The sequence below is a fragment of the Pseudophryne corroboree genome, chromosome 4 (genome assembly GCF_028390025.1).
Source record: "Pseudophryne corroboree isolate aPseCor3 chromosome 4, aPseCor3.hap2, whole genome shotgun sequence".
NCBI lineage: Eukaryota > Metazoa > Chordata > Amphibia > Anura > Myobatrachidae > Pseudophryne > Pseudophryne corroboree.
In genome coordinates, this window is record NC_086447.1 from 725719819 (window position 1) to 725739850 (window position 20032).

At 46.8% G+C, this 20032-nt stretch overlaps 1 protein-coding gene and 1 long non-coding RNA gene across 2 annotated transcripts in view; one reads left to right on the forward strand and one right to left on the reverse strand.

Moving 5' to 3' along the window:
- Window positions 1-10658, reverse strand: part of MTR (5-methyltetrahydrofolate-homocysteine methyltransferase) — a 224570-nt gene extending 213912 nt beyond the window's left edge. The window contains exon 1 of the mRNA XM_063918059.1: window positions 10575-10658. Within this exon, the coding sequence (XP_063774129.1) occupies window positions 10575-10611 (37 nt within the window). The 5' untranslated portion in view covers window positions 10612-10658. The remainder of the gene's footprint in view (window positions 1-10574) is intronic.
- LOC134910244 (uncharacterized) lies at window positions 10595-18358 on the forward strand. The gene is made up of 3 exons (XR_010176152.1): window positions 10595-10682; window positions 14939-15124; window positions 18132-18358. It is a non-coding gene; the product is annotated as an uncharacterized LOC134910244 (long non-coding RNA).
- The last annotated feature ends 1674 nt before the right edge of the window (window positions 18359-20032 follow it).

A 20032-nucleotide genomic window follows, 5' to 3' on the forward strand; every position in this document is an offset into this window, starting at 1 on the left:
AGTTGAACTTCTCTCCCCTAAGTCCCTCGATGCAGTGAGCCTGTTGCCAGCAGGACTCACTGAACATAAAAAACCTAAAAACTTTTTCTAAGCAGCTCCTTAAGAGAGCCACCTAGATTGCACCCTGCTCGGACGGGCACAAAAACCAAACTGAGGCTTGGAGGAGGGTCATAGGGGGAGGAGCCAGTGCACACCACCTGATCCTAAAGCTTTATTTTTGTGCCCTGTCTCCTGCGGAGCCGCTATTCCCCATGGTCCTGACGGAGTCCCCAGCATCCACTTAGGACGTCAGAGAAAGGCTAATGCTGCTTCTTACCTCTATGGGGGGAACTCAAGTGTGTTGCGCACCGGCAGCCACTAGATGGCGCCCGGAGTAATTGAAATGTTGCTCCGTTCGGGCGCGCACAGCCACTGACGCAACATTAATATTATGTTGTGTTTTGAATTAACAAACAATTAAAAATGCCTCACCACATCCAACACAGACCACAGTCAATTTAGGTATTAGCCGTGTCCATGGTAAATCTCGTCCCTTTAGAATACTGAATAATTTTGAAAGTTCAGACTTTTCCCAGTAAACAGCAGGCAAATAAAAAAGTTTGTGTTTTTTTTCTTTCTTTACCATAAATGACTAACAGGTTATAAGATGATTCTTGGCATTTACCATTGTTCCTTGCTTTGTTTCTTTTGACTGATATTAACACACTTTCCCACTCCTGTACTGAGCCTGATTTGCCACTTTTTGTGGTGGTCAGATTCCAAAGTCAGAATCAGCCATTTTTTTATCCGCAAAAAAAAATATACCTTGGTTCTTGTTTTTTTTGCTGTAGACTTTGGATTTTCACAATTTTTTTGTCTATTTTGCTTATTCTAGCATGACAAATAAAACTACCTGAAATGGCCATTTCAACCGTAAGAAAGTGAACGAAAAAAGCAAACGCGTCTAAAAAAAAATTTGTATATATAAAATACAACAAATACTGGTTAGTTGTTATGAATAGTAACTGTAGAGTGGAGTAACTTGCACCTTTCTAGCTGCAGCTCAGTCCCTGCTCACAAGAGCACAAAGGGGTCGATTCAATTCGGCAATTTATGAATAGCGCCAGGAATTAGCTCCCGACGCTATTCAATTCAGCTGCTAGTTACCCGCAATTGTCGGGAATTCTTCTCTCATCCCCAGGGGGTGAGAGAAGAAAACCGACAAAAGTGCTGCCGCGCGGCCGGCGCGAGGCTGATTCTGTCGGGAATCAGCATCGCCGCGGGTAGTTAAGTCGGAGAGTGCCCGTTCTCCCGACAAAACTACCTGTTAAGTCGGCGAGAACGGGCTTTCACAGACTTAACTTAATCTGAATTGAATAGCGTCGGGAGCTAATTCCCGGCGCTATTCATAAATTGCCGAATTGAATCGACCCCAAAGTCTTGATCGGTATACACAAACAACAGACAGCGGTCCTCAAGCGCTGCTAGATTTTCCCAAACTAGTCCCGTAGACAGCGACCTGCACTGTTGGTATATGTGGAAGAAAATCAAAGGGACACAATTTATCCGATAGCAGACATCAATCGTGGCCAATGTAGAAATGAACCTTCAAACTCAACCTAACGCAGTGAGATGTGTTCTAGTCAACTGTCGCTGAATAGAATTGACCCCATTGGTAGGTATTCAACTTCTTCCAAATATAATAATCTCATATGGAGTAACACTCATCTGGGTCATATGACCCTATGTGCATCAAAAGGTTTCACTAATGTCCTCCACAATTACTTGCTTAGCGAAGTGCTTGCATGATAGAGGGGGGAGCGGGAGGGGCAGGACCAGTTAAGCAGGGCAGACTTGTTTTTGGTAAGTATAGATAACTTAGAAAGTTAATTTACGTAAACTACTAAGGGGGGTAATCAATTGAAGTCGGAACTGCCATCTAGTCGGAAAGACAGCAGTTTCCGACTTTATGTCAAATCATGATTCGACCTATTCAATGGTACTGCCGTTTTTCAGACTTGTCGGAAAACACCTGGATCTGCGGATTAGACAGGTTTTAGTCCCATTTTCGACAATGTCAATCCGACTTTAAAAAAAGTTGGATTGCCATCGTCGACAACGGGGAAAACCAGTCGGATCTGCCCGCAAATTGAATATTGCATTGTCGGATCCTCTCCGTCGGAAGAGGATCCGACATGCATTGAATAGACCCCTATAATGCCAATTTAACATGCATATAAGCAGAGTTCAAGCATCTTATTTAAAGAAAATAAGTCAAGTGGCATACATGAAAGCTATTTGAGAGAATACACAACAGTTCCCACGAGGACAGCTTAAATAGCTGCCAGCTAATCTCAATACAATATCAGTATTTACCTTTTGCCAATATTACACTGTTACAATAGCAAACAATCCTGCTGCTTCTCAAACTGTGTGTTGTGAGTTGGTCCCTGGTGTGTCGCATATAATGACGTGGGGTAACAGAATTTAAAAAAAAAAGGTGAAACTTGTACTACAGGCCAAATACGGGCTTTTCTACGCCCAGTACAGGAACCCAGAAGTCAAGGCAACGCCAGGAAAGCAGTTATATTACATAATGAATATGACCAATGATACATTCTGCGCACAGTATGTTAAATTATCTTCCTCCTTATTCAAAATACGATTGCCCTCATAAGTGTGTTGTGATTTCTCTCCTTCTGGACGTCCAGACAGAAGCAGCAGTTTTAAGATAGTTTTAGCAAAACCCCATGAACAAAACACCACAAAACCGTCCTAAACGATTGACATTTGCAGCGCTTTACAAAACACCATCTAAAATGCGGAAAGTTCAGTGGTTTCGTGCATCATTTGCCGGTGATGTGCAGGAGTTCCAAAGCCACAGCAAAACCGTCACTCAGTAAATTTATGCTTAGATTGGTTTAATAAAGCCAATGACAGCATACAATTAACCCCAACACACTTTGCTCAATGGCAAAAACTTCATCAGGAAACGTTCTTGGCACTGAATGAATGCACTGGGGTTATTTGCAGGGTTGCATAAAAATTGGATTTTTTTTTTTTGTTAATAAAAATACAAAAAAAAAATGGATTTAATTGATTTAAATCAGATTTTATTGCTTTAAATCAGATTTTGGGGATTTAAACAGGATTTTTTTATTAACTTTTTTTAAGTAAACTGTTTAATTGTAGATGTTTATATCTTATTTTAGTAATACATAAACAATTTTTGAAGTGAGAACAGTAACAAAATGAACACAGTAATAGAATAAATATACCCTAAATAGTTGCATCAAGATGTACAATTATAGATGGAGCCACACTCATCGAGCAGGGCTACATCGCAGGCAGGGGAAGCCTGGGGTGCCTGGGCACGCCTGCGCCCAGGCATGCTGGTGAGCGCAGCTGCCAGTCACTTTGAATGGGGCGCGTGCACATCTACGACGCACGCGCATCCCATGATTAGCGTGGCACCATCTGTTGGCTCTGAATTTCACTCAGTTGTTTGAGTCTGAGTCAAACATGTACATGTGTTTGTCTACTTCCTCACATTTGTCCTCAACAGAAAAGGCTCTGTAGCATACAACCAGCTTAGCTGCTTTCTTATTTCCCAATCTGTTGCGTGTATTGGATTGTACAAAACTGTACGTTGAAAAAATCCTTTACATTTCTGCACTTGATGAAACTGCGGTGAACATCTGCTTCAGAAGGAGGTTTCTTGGACATTTTGTGGAAATTCAGATAAGAATGATAATTACTTTTTTTTATGTAGGATACACAAATTTATAGGGGTATATGCAATTGCGGTCGCATTCCCGAAATTGTCGAAAAACTGGACTTTTTTCGCCCCAAAAAAAAATTCGACAATGCAATTCAGTACTTTCCGTCAAAAAACGGACTTTCAAAATTCGACTTTTTGAAATTCGACATTTGTCAAATTCGACTTTTCTGCAATGGTACAAATGCTGCAATTCGACAAAAGTACATTCAATTGAAGTTTGGAAATTCGACAACAGTGCTTGTAGACAGTAAATTCGTCATTTTCAATCCGCCACACTTTGGTGGGTGAATCTAATAAAAAAAATTTAAAACATGTTTTTTTTGTGTGTTTTTTTTATTGGTAATAGCATATCTATTTATATTAGAAGGGATTAGGTACTTGGTTTGTCTTTTTGGGAGGCACAAGTATTATTTATATATTTTAAAAACATGGGACCCCTATCAGTCCGCTGGTCCTATCAGTCCGCTGGTCCGGGTGTTCGTTTATTTGTTTTGCAAAGTACGAGGATTTATATCTGGACACTGGATTGAGGTGAGTATAATTTTATTCACAGGTACCCCGGATCGTCGGATCAGGAGACGTGGCAGTCGGTGGGTCAACATAGGTAAGTATGTGTGTGTCGGCAGGTGTGCAATAAAGTTTTACTCTCAAGGTGTGTGTCTCCTATTTTTATTTGGGTATTTTTTTTCCAGTAGTACTACAAGTACCAGCGGGCCCGTTTTTCTCCCGCATGCTGGTACTTGTGGTTCTCCAAGTACCAGCTTGCAGGGGAGGCTTGCTGGGACTTGTAGTACTACAGGAAAAAACAATATTCTTGTCATTTTCTCAAGGCTATTAGCCCCCCATCCGCAGCCCTTGGATGGGGGGGGTAGAGCCTCGGGCTTCACCCCTGGCCCTTGGGTGGCTGGGGGGGGGACCCCTTGATTGAAGGGGTCCCCACTCCCCCTGGGTACCCCGGCCAGGGGTGACTAGTTGGATATTTAATGCCACGGCCGCAGGGCGCTGTATAAAAGTGACCCCCGGCTGTGGCATTATCTTTCCAGCTAGTGGAGCCCGATGCTGGTGTAAAAAATACGGGGGACCCCTACTCTTTTTGTCCCCCGTATTTTTTGCACCAGCACCAGGCGCAGAGCCCGGTGCTGGTTTTAAAAATACGGGGGATCCCCTGTCCATTTTTTCCCCGGATTTTTAGAACCAGGACCGGCTCGAAGAGCCCAAGGCTGGTTATGCTTTGGAGGGGGGACCCCACGCAATTTTTTTTCGTGTTTTTTCCCGTTTTTTAAAAATCGGAACAAAATCCGTCAAATCGGCCGTTTTTCGTCAGCGGGACTGTTGAATCCGTTTTTTATTGAATATGGTCAATTTCGGCACCCACTTGCCGAAATTAGACGGTCGAATTGTGTCGAATTAAAAAGTGGGTGCCCGAAATTGACCATATTCAATAAAAAATGGATTCGACAATCCCGCTGACGAAAAACGGCCGATTTGACGGATTTTGTTCCGATTTTTAAAAAACGGGAAAAAACACGAAAAAAATTTGCGTGGGGTCCCCCCTCCAAAGCATAACCAGCCTCGGGCTCTTCGAGCTGGTCCTGGTTCTAAAAATCCGGGGGGAAAATGGACAGGGGATCCCCCGTATTTTTAAAACCAGCACCAGGCTCTGCGCCTGGTGCTGGTGCAAAAAATACGGGGGACAAAAAGAGTAGGGGTCCCCCGTATTTTTTACACCAGCATCAGGCTCCACTAGCTGGACAGATAATGCAACAGCCGGGGGTCACTTTTATACAGCGCCCTGCGGCCGTGGCATTAAATATCCAACTAGTCACCCCTGGCCGGGGTACCCTGGGGGAGTGGGGACCCCTTCAATCAAAGGGTCCCCCCCCCAGCCACCCAAGGGCCAGGGGTGAAGCCCGAGGCTGTCCCCCCCATCCAAGGGCTGCGGATGGGGGGCTGATAGCCTTGAGAAAATGACAAGAATATTGTTTTTTTTCTGTAGTACTACAAGTCCCAGCAAGCCTCCCCCGCAAGCTGGTACTTGGAGAACCACAAGTACCAGCATGCGGGAGAAAAACGGGCCCGCTGGTACCTGTAGTACTACTGGAAAAAAAATACCCAAATAAAAACAGGAGACACACACCTTGAGAGTAAAACTTTATTGCACACCTGCCGACACACACATACTTACCTATGTTGACCCGCCGACTGCCACGTCTCCTGATCCGACGATCCGGGGTACCTGTGAATAAAATTATACTCACCTCAATCCAGTGTCCAGATATAAATCCTCGTACTTGGCAAAACAAATAAACGAACACCCGGACCAGCGGACTGAAAGGTGTCCCCTTGCATGGCTCGCTTCGCTCACCATGCTTCGGGCAAGGTGCCTCGCTCCGCTACCGATTCACTCAGCACAGATTACCGTTCCAATCGTAGGCCACGTGGATCGTTAAGTATGAAAAAAGTTCAAAAAAAGAAAGAAAAGTGAAAAACTCATGTCGACCTTTTGACCTGTCGACCTAGAAACCCTGTCGACCTTCAGACCCTGTCAACCTAGTGACTGTCGACCTAAACATTGTCGATCTTCAGACCGGATCCCACATAGAGAGCGTGGAATGAGATTTGGCTGGGTTTGGTGAAGAAGTGGGTCTTGAGAGCCAGTTTGAAGTTTTCTAGAGTGGTGGAAAGGTAGGGAATTCCAGAGAATTGGAGCAACACATGAAAATCTTGGCGGTAGGAGTGGGATGAAGTAATCAGTAGAGATGAGCGGGTTCGGTTTTACTCGGTTCTCAAAACGGCATCTTATTGGCTCACGGATGTCTCTTGTTTTGGATAGCCAATAAGATGCCGTTTTGAGAACCAAGTAAATCCGAGTAAAAACCGAATCCGCTCATCTCTAGTAATCAGGAGTGTCGGCGTGCATTAGCAGAGCAAAGAGGACTGGTGGGAGTGTAAGGGGAGATAAGGTCAGATGTAAATGGGAGAGGAGTGGTTGAGGGGTGGTCTTCAGTATGCCGACTGTCGGGATCCCGGCGCACAGTATACCGGCGCTGGAATCCCGACAGCCGACATACCGACACTTTTTCTCCCTCGTGGGTGTCCACAACCCCCCTGGAGGGTGCCCGCAGCGTGGCGAGCCCGCAAGGGGCTCATTTGCGCTCGCCACACTGTCGGTATGCCGGCGGTCGGCCTCCCGGCGCCGGTATGCTGGTCGCCGGGAGCCCGGCCGCCGGCATACCATACTACACCCGTGGTTGAGGGCTTTGTAAGTAAGTGTGAGAAGCTTGAAATGGATTCTGAAATCTGGGGCACCAAAGTAGGGGAGAGAAAACTCCCTCATTTCAACAACCCCTGCATGTCCGCCTAGTACTGACATGCCGCATCTCCTGGATGGCCCCAATGCGCATGTGCGAGATCTCTCAAAAGCTATGAGATGTCATGCGCAGACTGGTGCGGACGGAGCCATTGGACATTACACATAATGAAAAAATGATATGGCACTAAAGTGTGCTAATTTCTCAGCAACATCTGCATGATTTTCATCCTTATTCAATAGTATGGCTACGGTAAAAACGTTAGTTGTTTGCAGATACGGTACAGAAAGATTATTTTCATCTACACCGCTTCCATACATGAGGATGTTCAATGCAAGTTCCAAAAGCACAGGTTATAGTGCATCTGACACATCACCACCGTATATCTCTCAAAGGGGACATTTATCAATCATCCCATTTGCATCTTGGCACAACATTAGGGCTCATGATCGCATTACAGGATGTGATTAACAGCAGGGACATGGGGATCTGAAAGGAGCCCGCCCCCCGTGATGTGCTTACTTCAGTGCATGCGCAGTCCTGCGCGGTGGAGGATTCCCTCACCTCTTGATTCTTGCAAAGTGTAACCCATAGGCTATAACGGGCTAACACCAGCCTCCGGAAAGGTCCGCATTCCAGAGCTTGACAAATATGGCAGCATCGCATCCATCGCAGAAACCTACAGTTAGGGGGTTGCGACTGCAGTCGAGAATGGAAAGAACGCAGCAGATATTGGAGATATGTGCTGCGATCCATCCTTCTAAATATTTGCGGTTACCCCACACACAAAAAATAATTTTCAGGGAATAGGCAGCAAATACTGTAATTCTGATAAATGGGCCCAAAAGTGGATTGATTGTTGGCAACCAGGGACAAACCTGCTGTAGAATGGTAAAGTGGGGCGGTTTCATATCATACGCACAAAAGCTATGTAAAACCCTGCAATATAAACATTGCTATACATACATCTCTTAATATTTACATTAGCAAATAAAAAGGGATGCGTGTTAGATTAGTAAGATTATTGAAACTTTGGTACAAAATAACCAGTAAAGCCTTTGTGGAGAATTGTGCTCTGGACAGATGCAGGCTGCTGCGGAGGCAAGTGGGAAAGTGTCGTATCTGACCCAACCAAACAAGTGTGGAGAAAGTAATGTAAGCTGGATCTGCAGCATCTACATACTGTATGCTCTCCATAGTCAGCCCCAGGCAGGTGCTATGAATGTAACCATCAGAGACTTGTGCAAATGCTGCTACACATACAGTTGGTATTGAAGTCAATCATGTATAAAGACAGCAATAACACTGGAGCACCAGTAAATAATACAAAAAGACAGAGGCGTCACTAGGGTTGGTGTCACCCGGTGTGGTAACTCACGGTGTCACCCCCCATGCCACCCTCCCGTATCACAATACACGGAACCCTTAGTTATGTTTTTGTACTAGTTTTCACATTATAACACACAGAATGAGTCAAAAATCACATTATAGCACACTGCATGAGCCAAAATTCACATTTTAGCACACGGCATAAGCCGAAATTCACATTATAGCACACTGAATGAGCCGAAATTCACATTATAGCACACGGTATGAGCCGAAATTCACATTATAGCATACTGTATGAGCCGAAATTCACATTACAGTACACTGAATGAGCCGAAATTCACATTACAGCACACGGTTTAAGCCGAAATTCACATTATAGCACACTGTATGACACAAAATTCAGGGAGAGTGACAGCAGGGACAGGGACAGAGAGACAAGGAAAGTGACAGCAGGAGCAGGGAGAGTGACAGCAGGGACATAGGAACAGGGAGAGTGACAGATTGACTGGGAAAGTGACAACAGGGACAGGGAGAGTGACAGATGGACAGGGAAAGTGACAGCAGGGACATAGGGACAGAGAGAGGGACAGCAAGGGCACATAGTAGGGACTAGGGCGAGAGAAAGGCAGCAGGGTAAGATTACCTATTTAGCAGCGGCGGTGCTGAGGATGCTGTGGTCTGCGGGGCGGTGGATGAGATGGCTGTGATTGGCATGGTGCAGAGGAGGCGGAGGTGCAGAGAAGGACTGAGGGCAACGGTGGGGTGGCTGAGGGCAGCGCCGGTGTAGTGGAGGAGGAGGCAGAGGGCGGCGGCGGTGCAAGGAGGAGGAGGCTGTGGTCGGCAGCACTGCAGCTCCTATGACCGCGGCGCTACTATTTTGCGGACCGGCAGCCAATCAGGAGCGGCCGCGTGGCAAGAGCTCAATGTGGCGGCGGAGGTATTCAGACTCATACATACATATATATATATATATATATATACACACATATGTATATATATATATATATATATATATATATATATATACATACATACACACACACACACTCAAAACATTTTTTTTTATTCAAAACATTTTTTTTTACTCAAGTAATAATGGTTTATAATGTAATTGTAAACTGTAAAACATTGAATCAAACATACACACCCTCTCTCAGCTGAAACAGCTCACAGCCAGCCAGAGAAGAAGGCAATGAGGTGCGCACTTTAGTCCCTGCAGTACAGCTCCCTCTGGTAACGGCCGTCCTCCCTGCCCAGCAAAGTCTCCTCCCATTCTCCCTCCCAGCAAGGCATGCGGTGCAGGCGTGCGTATGACGTCACTCGTGACGTACAGCACCCGGCAACAGTTTATAGCTCATCACCATGGTGATAGTAGTACGGACCCGGTCACCGTGGCGCCGCGGCGGTGTACAGGCGGGCCGGTGTGTATATCACCGCTGTCCGGTGATGAAGTCGGCGGGGGTGCGGTGCTGGGGAGGAATAAGTGTGGGTGCAGCCGCAGACGTATCTGTGGATGGGTGTGCGGGTGTACAGCTCTTTTTGGTGTCACCCCATTGAAGGGTGACACCTGGGTGCGGGCCGCACCCCCCGCACCCCCCTCATGACGCCTCTGCAAAAAGATTAGCATATAATGGTGAATATGTTACATGGTGAATGGTGAATATGTTACAGAAGAATCTCGGTCAGTTTTACACATACAGTACTGCATAAAGTTACCATAACCTGATAAGACCTAAGAGGCACAAGCGTTAGATGTGTGTATATATATCTAATATATACACATAAAACACATCTACTATATGTGTATATACACATCTACACATATATACACACACATATATATATATATATATATATATATATATATATACATATATATATATATATATATATATATATATATACACATACACACACACACCCCCTGTCTACTACAGTACATAACGTTATAAATCACCACTCAAGTATTATTTATAGTTTCCCAGCTACAACTGTATAATGCGATTAGTACTAAGCTGTATATTAAATATAATTCCCAGTTACATAACGCCACTCTGGGGAACCAGAGTCCACATGATGTGCAGTATAGACAGTATATAAATCTGCCAGTGTCTGTACCCGGAGCCCTAGTGCAATGCTCACACACACACACACATGGTGCTGGCTGCCATTACCCGGGGTGCCGGCGGCGTGCTGAATGGTGGGCGGCATGGTGAAGGCTGAGCGGGTAGCGGTGGAACCGGGATTCGTCTCGCTACAGATAGAAGATTCCGCAGCAGCGTGTAAGATCTACAGACACGAAGCGCCGGTGTATGGGCCGGCCCTGCCTGCCGGGGTTACTGCTTCCTGTGCTGGGCTCCTGTGCTGAGTGTGCTCATGCTCATTGCAGCGCTGCTGGGGCCGCCTCTGTAAACAGTGCTGCTGCCTGTAGCTCTTCTATACTGCCGCACACAGCATTGCATAACATAGTGTGACTGTGAGTGACTTAGCAGCTGCCAATATGGTTGTTGTACTACACCAGGCCTGGCCAACCATGCTGGGATGTGTAGTTTCACTACATCTGGAGAGCCACAGGTTGGCCAGGCCTGTACTACACCTTCCCTTACATCAGATTAATGGGCATACTGTACAGTAATAAGGCAACTTTTGTACATTTCATAGGACTTCATTTAAGAATGAGTGGTAACTCCTTTAGCGCTCACTAATACCCCTTTCACGTCGCACAAATTACCCGCTATCGACACGGTATATTGGGGGTAATTCAGACCTGATCGTAGCAACAAATTTGTTAGCTAACGGGCAGGGGTGCCAGAACGTATTGTTGGGGAGGGGGCATATATAAAAATACATTTTGGTGCTCTCCCCACACGATTATTCACCCACACCACACGTGGAGCACTTACTCCCCCCCCCCCAGATCACCGCGGACAATCTGATTCAAAACTCCGGTGCCGCAACGTGCTGCCCCGTGTCCTCCTGTCCTAGCCGTTCTGATCGGTGCATATGCCGGGGGCAGCAGTGCTGTTGTAGCCCAGCGATCACCTGTGCCTGATTGACAGGCAGAGATGGTAGCTGGGCGGGAGGGGGCGGGCCGGCGGCATTTAGCCGCCATTTAGGGGGCATGGCCAGGCAATGCAGGCGTACCCGGACCATTGGGGGGCGGGCTGCGGCGGCCCGGGCAGCGACGAGAGCTCCCTGCCAGCGCTGGGAGCTGCGCTGGCTGGGAGCTACACCTGAAGTACAAAAGCGCTTTTGTACTTGTGCGACAGGGCAGGGACTGACATGCGGGGCAGGCTAGCCTTGTGCTGGGCGTCACCCCGCATGTCAGTGTGACTGATCGTAGATGTGTTAAATTTAGCACATCTACGATCAGGCCTGAATCACCCCCCATGTGCAGTGCAGGTAGGGACAGATCTAGACTGTTCTTTTAAAAATTAATACAGACTCCTACTCTCTCTACGCATTACTCCTCACACTTCCAGTCCTGCCCCTCCTATTTTTTAGACTGTGATGTCACCCCCCGAAGGCAAGAGCAGGGCCGCCTCACCTGTAGCTCCCAGTCAGTCAGGAGGAGGCTGAGAGAGAAGGGCCCTGGGAGGAGCAGGGCATGCTGGAACTTGCAGTTCTAGTTGAAAAACTATAGGGTACACAGGCTTGCATTAGATACCTTACATAAAACCCGGAGACGTGTCTACAAGTTTTATCAATAAAAATAGTGTACTCCTAAGGCTTCCTGTATGCAACACCTGCCAACCTCAGATAATGCAATGTCTTATAACCTGGCTGCTCATTAATGTACTGCCTTGATACAACCAATATGCCAAAAGTTCCCATAGCATTATTTCTGCATTATTTCTGAGAGAACGCAAGATGCATAGAAACACATACCTGATAAATAACTTTACAGAATAATTAAACAGTGGAAGTGAGTGCAACTGCAGCTTCTCCTAATGCAGTTCACTATCTGCACCCCTGCCCTGTCACACTGCCTACCAACACAAAGTGCAGTAACATTTACAGGACACTGGCACAACACTGTACTGTTATTCAGAATAGAGCTGTCTGACAGTACATAGGGGGTCATTCCGAGTTGTTCGCTCGCAAGCTGCTTTTAGCAGCTTTGCACACGCTAAGCCGCCGCCTACTGGGAGTGAATCTTAGCTTATCAAAATTGCGAATGAAAGATTAGCAGAATTGCGAATAGACACTTCTTAGCAGTTTCTGAGTAGCTCCAGACTTACTCGGCATCTGCGATCAGTTCAGTCAGTTTCGTTCCTGGTTTGACGTCACAAACACACCCAGCGTTCGCCCAGACACTCCTCCGTTTCTCCAGCCACCCCCGCGTTTTTCCCAGAAACGGTAGCGTTTTTTCACACACACCCATAAAACGGCCAGTTTCCGCCCAGAAACACCCACTTCCTGTCAATCACATTACGATCACCAGAACGAAGAAAAAACCTCGTAATGCCGTGAGTAAAAAACCTAACTGCATAGCAAATTTACTTGGCGCAGTCGCACTGCGGACATTGCGCATGCGCATTAGCGACTAATCGCTCCGTTGCGAGAAAAAAATACCGAGCGAACAACTCGGAATGACCCCCATAATTCGTACATGTCATCTGACTAGTCCCAGAAGCAGCCTCCTTTGTTCGTCGGGAGGCTTGCCACCTAGCAACAGCTGGTGGGTTAGGTGCAAGCCTCCCGACGAATCGTTGGGAAGGTATAGTGAAAGAAAACTTTCACTTACCTTCCCACAGTCTGGGGGGAGCGGGGACAGAGCCGCGGGTAGCGGCCACACAGGAACTTGTGCACGCGCATGGCGTGCGCCATGAGAGCGTGCGCGCACCGACAGGCACGCGCGTGCACCCTATAAGGCGCTAGGCCCCGCCCCCAGACCTTAGATGTTACCTCAGCGCTGCAGGATAGAGGATACAGTGTTTGTGCAGCCACAGACACTCTGATAGTGTCCCCACAGCGCAGCAAAAGAGGCAGGCAGCCTTCTAGGAAGAACCTAGATAAAGCTGCCGACACAACTACTTCCTCAGATTAGGATATTATATTTAAAAGGAGAAGATTTATTAACCCTGTCAGGTCGGAAGACAACAGGGACAGCTCTGAGGAGGGAGAAGTCAGTCAGAATGCTGAGACTCCTCCTCCTGCATATTCTCACAGAGTGGTGAGAAAGTGCACAAGTAAAAAGAAACATACTGACCATGTTTCTTCTAGAGATGCCTGTTCAGGTAAAAACATCTCTTTCCCAGGTATTGCCAGTAGTTGGAATACCTCTAAGGGCCATAGCAGACCCCCCCTCTCCTGCCCACAGCCGACATACATTCCCTGTTACTGATTGGCAACCTGCACAGGACCGCACTCATAAGGGGACTAATCATAGTCATACAACCCCCCTTTCCCACTCATTTAGGGAAGCTGGTTACCCTCCAGTAGATTGGGAGTCAGAGGAGGTAACCAGGACTAGCGCATCCTCTCACAGAGGCGAATATAGTGACTTGCAGATGGCCCGTGTAGCCTTAGTGGGTATAATGCCACCTTCTAAAATATATTCAGCCCACAGGGCTCTGAGCGAGCACTCTCAAGTATACAATTTTGCCCAGTTAGCCTTTAGAACGGCACAAGTTAAGGAGGATGACATGGTTCTCCGTAACCACACTGACATCCCAGACATTCTGGCCCTATTTGCCCCAGACATCGATCCGGCTTTAACTTCACTCGTGGGGGAAAAGGTCCAGAGTGACGCTATGGATAAATTGCTGAGAAAGATTCAATTTAAAGTTTCAGACGCTGCCAGTCCTTTACTATTTGTCCTTGACAAGGCAGAAAAAGAAGGCATCTCAGGGGGCTCCCTAGATTCCCTGGTAGCTTCCAAAATGGCCCTCTTAAAAGCTATTAGTAGGGCTATCCTAATACAGGTTGAGTATCCCATATCCAAATATTCCGAAATACGGAATATTCCGAAATACGGACTTTTTTGATTGAGAGTGAGATAGTGAAACCTTTGTTTTTTGATGGCTCAATGTACACAAACTTTGTTTAATACACAAAGTTATTAAAAATATTGTATTAAATGACCTTCAGGCTCTGTGTATAAGGTGTATATGAAACATAAATGAATTGTGTGAATGTAGACACACTTTGTTTAATGCACAAAGTTATAAAAAATATTGGCTAAAATTACCTTCAGGCTGTGTATATAAGGTGTATATGTAACATAAATGCATTCTGTGCTTAGATTTAGGTCCCATCACCATGATATCTCATTATTGTATGCAATTATTCCAAAATACGGAAAAATCCCATATCCAAAATACCTCTGGTCCCAAGCATTTTGGATAAGGGAGACTCAACCTGTAATCGGTCAGACATTTGATTTCATATCAAACTCACGTAGAACTCGCTGCAGGGCTAACTAACCTAGCACCCAGACCAGTAGACGTCCCCAATCTGACAGATTCTGACCTTTTCGGACCCGACTTCATAGACGAAGTGAAGGTCCGCTATAAAGCTCGCAAATCCTTTGCAGACCTTAAAGGACCTCAGCCTTCCAGGCGGCTCTTTCATCAGGAGGGTCGTCCTGCGGGAGCCAGCAGCTCGACCCAAGATTACAGAGGCGCTCCCAGAGCTCACAGAGGTGGCCCTTCCTAAACACGGACCGCGAGAGACACAGGGTCCGGTGGCACATACGCCCCCAGGAAAGACAGAGGATACGGTAAGTCACCTTACTTTACAACCTCCTCCTTGTCTTTCCCAGGCAATAGCCTCCTGAAGGCAGATTACCACAGACAGGTGGTTGCTAAAAATCGTGGAAAAAGGTTTATCCCTCCACCTTTTGCATTTTCCATGACAAATTTTTCCCTGTTCAAAAAACGCCAGTCAGTTATTAGATAGAGTCCTATCCGTTGCCCTGCAGCTAGGCAAGATAGAGTTGGCAGACACTTCCACAAGAGGCTGGGTCAGTCACCTTTTTCCTGTCAGGAATCAGGACGGTTCATACAGACCAGTCTTAAATGTCAAATCTCTCAACTGACACATAAAACCTTGTTCCTTCCGTATGGAGGGCTTAGCCAACATACCTTTCCTACTAACGAAGAATGATTTCTGTATCAAAATAGACCTCAAGGTGGCCTTTCACACAATTCAAATGCACCCAAACCACAGAAGACTTCTAAGGTTCCTGTGGAAAGACGTTCTCTATCAGTGGACCGTCATGGTCTTTGGCCTTTCCAACGCCCCCTATACATTCACTCGTCTTATGAAAGCAGTGATCTCTCACCTTTGCCAGAAAGCGATCCGTTGTATAATCTACCTAGATGACTTGTTAGTAGTCCACTCAGACCAAAAAACCCTTCTGCTTCACAAAGAGCTCATTCTTTCCTTCAGAACCTAGGGTTTACTATAAATTACGACAAGTCCATATTAACACCTACCCAGTCAATTGTTTTTCTGGGTTTCTTGATAGATACCCCTTCTTTCTCGATAGCAGTTCCCCCAGACAAGTGGAAAGACATTCAAGACTTCGTAACTCGAACCCTCAAACACCGTTTCTCGCTGAAAGACTTGGCCAGAGTGACAGGGAAAATTAGGTCTTTAGATCCAGGATTTCTTCACACTCCCCTTGTCTGCAGACACTCTCAGATTCTTCTTTCAGCTTTCCTCCGTCGAGGATGGACTTGGTCAGACAAAATCCTCTTGACACCCATAGTTCTCAAAGAGGTTCGCAGTTGGAGGGACCTTCCACTGCCATCTCCCAGACCACTCCTACCCCCTCCTCCAGATATGGTCATCACATCAGATGCGTCTCTCTCGGGTTGGGGAGCATTTACAAGAGACCGGGCAGTAAGGGGAAAATGGTCCACTCAAGAATCAACAGCGCACATCAACCTCTTAGAATTGAGGGCGGCGAAGTTAGCACTTTCCTCTCTAGTTCCCCCGACCTTCCGGGACAACTCAGTCCTCCTCTGTCTAGACAACAGGACTGCAGTGTCCTACCTCAACAGAATGGGAGGTACTCGATTCCTGATTCTCTGCCAAGAAGCAATAGACATCTGGTACTGGGCGGTGGAACGGTCCATACTCCTCTCTGCAACATACGTCCCAGGAGAGCTAAACGAGTTAGCCGACTCCTTATCCAGGAAAAAATTAACACTGGATCGGGCGTCTCTAAGACTGGAAGTTTTCATCAGTATCGTGAAAACCTTTGGTCAACCGCAGGTAGACCTGTTTGCAATCCATCGAACACACAGGTCCCAACCTTCGTGTCCAAGATCTGGATTCAAGGGGCTCTCCACTCGGATGCGATGTCCTATACGTGGACAGATCTAATTCTCCCATATGCTTTCCCTCCTCCAGCTATGTTACTGAAGGTACTTCACAAGATCAAGACAGACAGAGTATCTCAGCTCGTCTTGGTATACCCTGTTTGGCCTTCCCGAGTTTGGTTCCCCTTGATCAACCCTCTTCGCAAGGCCTTCCCCTAGGCATGCCCAAGAATTGTTTCCAAGGGACTCCCGACCTCCTTCAGGAACTTCCACATTGCATGTCATTACACGGTTGCTGACCACCACTAACCTCTCGGCCTCCTCAGTATCCTTGATAAATGCTTCCCTTAGACCCAGAACAAAATCCAGGTACCAGTCCATCATAAATGAGTTTATGTCTTGGCAGGCTTTTCAAAATCCTCCTTTTGCTTCTCTTTCGGAACCTACTGTAACTTAGTGCTAGACTTCCTGGCCGTTAAGTTTGAGTCAGGCCTGGCATCCGCCACCATACGGTCGTATGGCTCAGCCCTAGCTCTTCTCATTCCAGGGCTTATGGAAAACAAGATGTACCTTAGATCACTCAAAGGTATTTTCTTGTCTAGGCCACCATGTCCACAATACTCTTCCACGTGGGACATTAATCCTTTCTTAAACTATTTAGCCACAATCCCTTCAGATTCCAACATCTCCAATCTTTCAAGAAAACTGGCTTCACTACTAGCACTAGCTGTCGCAGCTAGAGGAACCAAACTTTCCTTAATAGACACATCCGAACCCTTGATGACAACCACTCCAATGGGTTTCCATATCGTCCTAAAAGGTCACACAAAGACCAGCTCCATTCAAAACCCTTTGGTGGAGTTTGATCTAGTCAAAGACCAGTCAGACACGGATCTTTGCATAGTTGAGTGCTTATCCGCTTACCTCGCAACAACAGCTCCATGGAGAGATAACATTTCTAGCCTTTTTAGCACATGCCGAAAGCCTTTTCGTCCGGCCAGACCCTCTACAATCAGGGGTTGGATAGTTTCTGCCATGCAAAGCTCAGGAATAGATACCTCCATTTTCAAGGGACACTCCATCCGTGGTGCCACCGTCACCTCGGCAGCAGCTAGAGGCTTAACATTACAATCCATAATGCAGGCCGCACGTTGGTCGTCCACTCGTACCTTCGTGAAACATTATTAGAGGCCTTCTGATACTCAAAGGATAGAATTCCATAGAGCAACCACCAGGTATGTGGTAGTCTACCCACCAGCTGTTGCTAGGTGGCAAGCCTCCCGACGAACAAGCACTAGTTTTCAGGAATCTATGACCTGCAAACTCTCTTTGTTCTAGGGAATAGGATTGCCACTTAGCAACAGCTCCCACCCTACCCACCCTATACCTTGCTAGGTCTGTTGGCTGTAATCTCTAACAACAGTCATTAATTATGCCTGTTTTCTCTTTGGATTTCAGGCGCTCCAAAAGGTCAGAAGAAACAGCCGGAGACGCAGCAACCTAAAGATCAGAAATAGCCTTACAAATATCTTTAATGGGCTTTGCAAGTTTGCATGAGTTTGGTTTATATGCTAATTTCAAAAACAGCATAACAGTTCTTTCTTTGGCCATCGCCAGTTGTTTTTTTCTTATCACCTGTATTACTGTTGAACGGTTTCTAGTAAACACATTTGTTTCTGCATCTATATGGTCTCCCGTGTCCTTCGTTACTAGGTCAGAGGAGCTAGGGTGATCTTACCCCTCAAAATTTTCTCTCTTGTTCTAGTTGGGATTACCATCTGTAAGTTTCCATAAAATCTAAGGTCTGGGGGCGGGACATAGCGCCTTTCAGGGTGCGCACGCACGTGCCCAGTGTGCGCGCGTGTGCCCGGCGTGCACGCGCGCTCCCGTGACATGCGCCATGTGCGAGCACGAGTTCCTGCGCGGCTGCTACCCGCGTCTCTGTCCCCGCTCCTCCCAGGCTGTGGGAAGGTAAGTGAAAGTTTTCTTTCACTATACCTTCCCAGCGATTCGTCGGGAAGCTTGCACCTAACCCACCAGCTATTGCTAGGTGGCAATCCTATTCCATAGAACAAAGAGAGTTTGCAGGTCATATATTCCTGCAAAGTAGTGTTTTGTCCCTCCTCCGGACGAACGGCATCCTCTTAATCACAGTGATTGAGCAGCAGCACACTAAAGAGTCAGAATAACTAATTACAAAGCCGCCGGCTGGCCGCGGGTCCCTTCACAGCAGACGCGCTGACATCGCAGCTCACCCCCGTGCCCAGAGCTGCAGCAACAGAAAGTTCCTAAGTGGGTGTGGCTATATCTAAGTTAGGGGGGGCGTTCGCCCCAATCGCCCCCCTAAATCCGGCCCTGAGTGCAGGAGGGGCTGATATAACATGTGCAGAGAGAGTTAGATTTGGGTGGGGTGTGTTCAAACTGAAATCTAAATTGCAGTGTAAAAATAAAGCAGCCAGTATTTACTCTGCACAGAGACAAAATAACCCACCCAAATCTAATAGGCCCTACACACTGGCCGATAACACTGAAAGATATGAACGATCTCGTTCATTAATGATATCGTTCACACCTTTCAGTGTATATGCACCAACGATGCGCGGCCCTGTGCTTGTTTATTGTTGGTGCCAACTCGTTTATGCATGCATGCTATAATGGATAATCTCATCCATATTAACATGCAGGGCTATGGGGTCGGGTGACTGGGGAAGTGAAGAAACTTCACTACCCCCGTCACCCCCCACTCCCCGCCGCCGGGTCGTCCGTCGTTCGGGCACCTCGGCGGCCAGTCGAGCTGAGTGTAGGGCCTATAACTCTCTCTGCAAATGTTATGTCTGACACACCTGCAGTGCGCATGGTTTTGCTCAACTGCTAACAAATTTGCTGCTACAATCAGGTCTGAATTACCTCCATTGCTGGGTCGAGGCACGGTGTGAAATGGGTAAGGTCTGCCCCTGCCCGTATTGAAGCCAGTGTGAAAGGGTTCAATGCCGGGTCGTACCCAGGAAGTACCCATTTCCAAATTTCGGGTGCAACCTGGCTTAGCGATCTAAAAGAGGTATTACACTTCTTTCTGACCACCAGCTTTCAACACGGGTTATTGCACATGAGCGCGCATAACCTGTGTGGCTGTGTTGTCTAAAAGGGGCGAGTTGATAAAATCTGGGTCGAGCGATCCGGTATTTTAACTTAGGTATAGCACAGGGTTGAACGCTGTGCTGTGTGAACAGGAAAGCTGGATCAATGCGACCCATTTCTCGTTCACACTATTAGGACAGGCGGCGCTTGGAGATCATGTGGTCTCCAAGTGCTGCGCCCGCCACCGCTGACGTCACCAACCCGGCAATTTATCGGGTTGC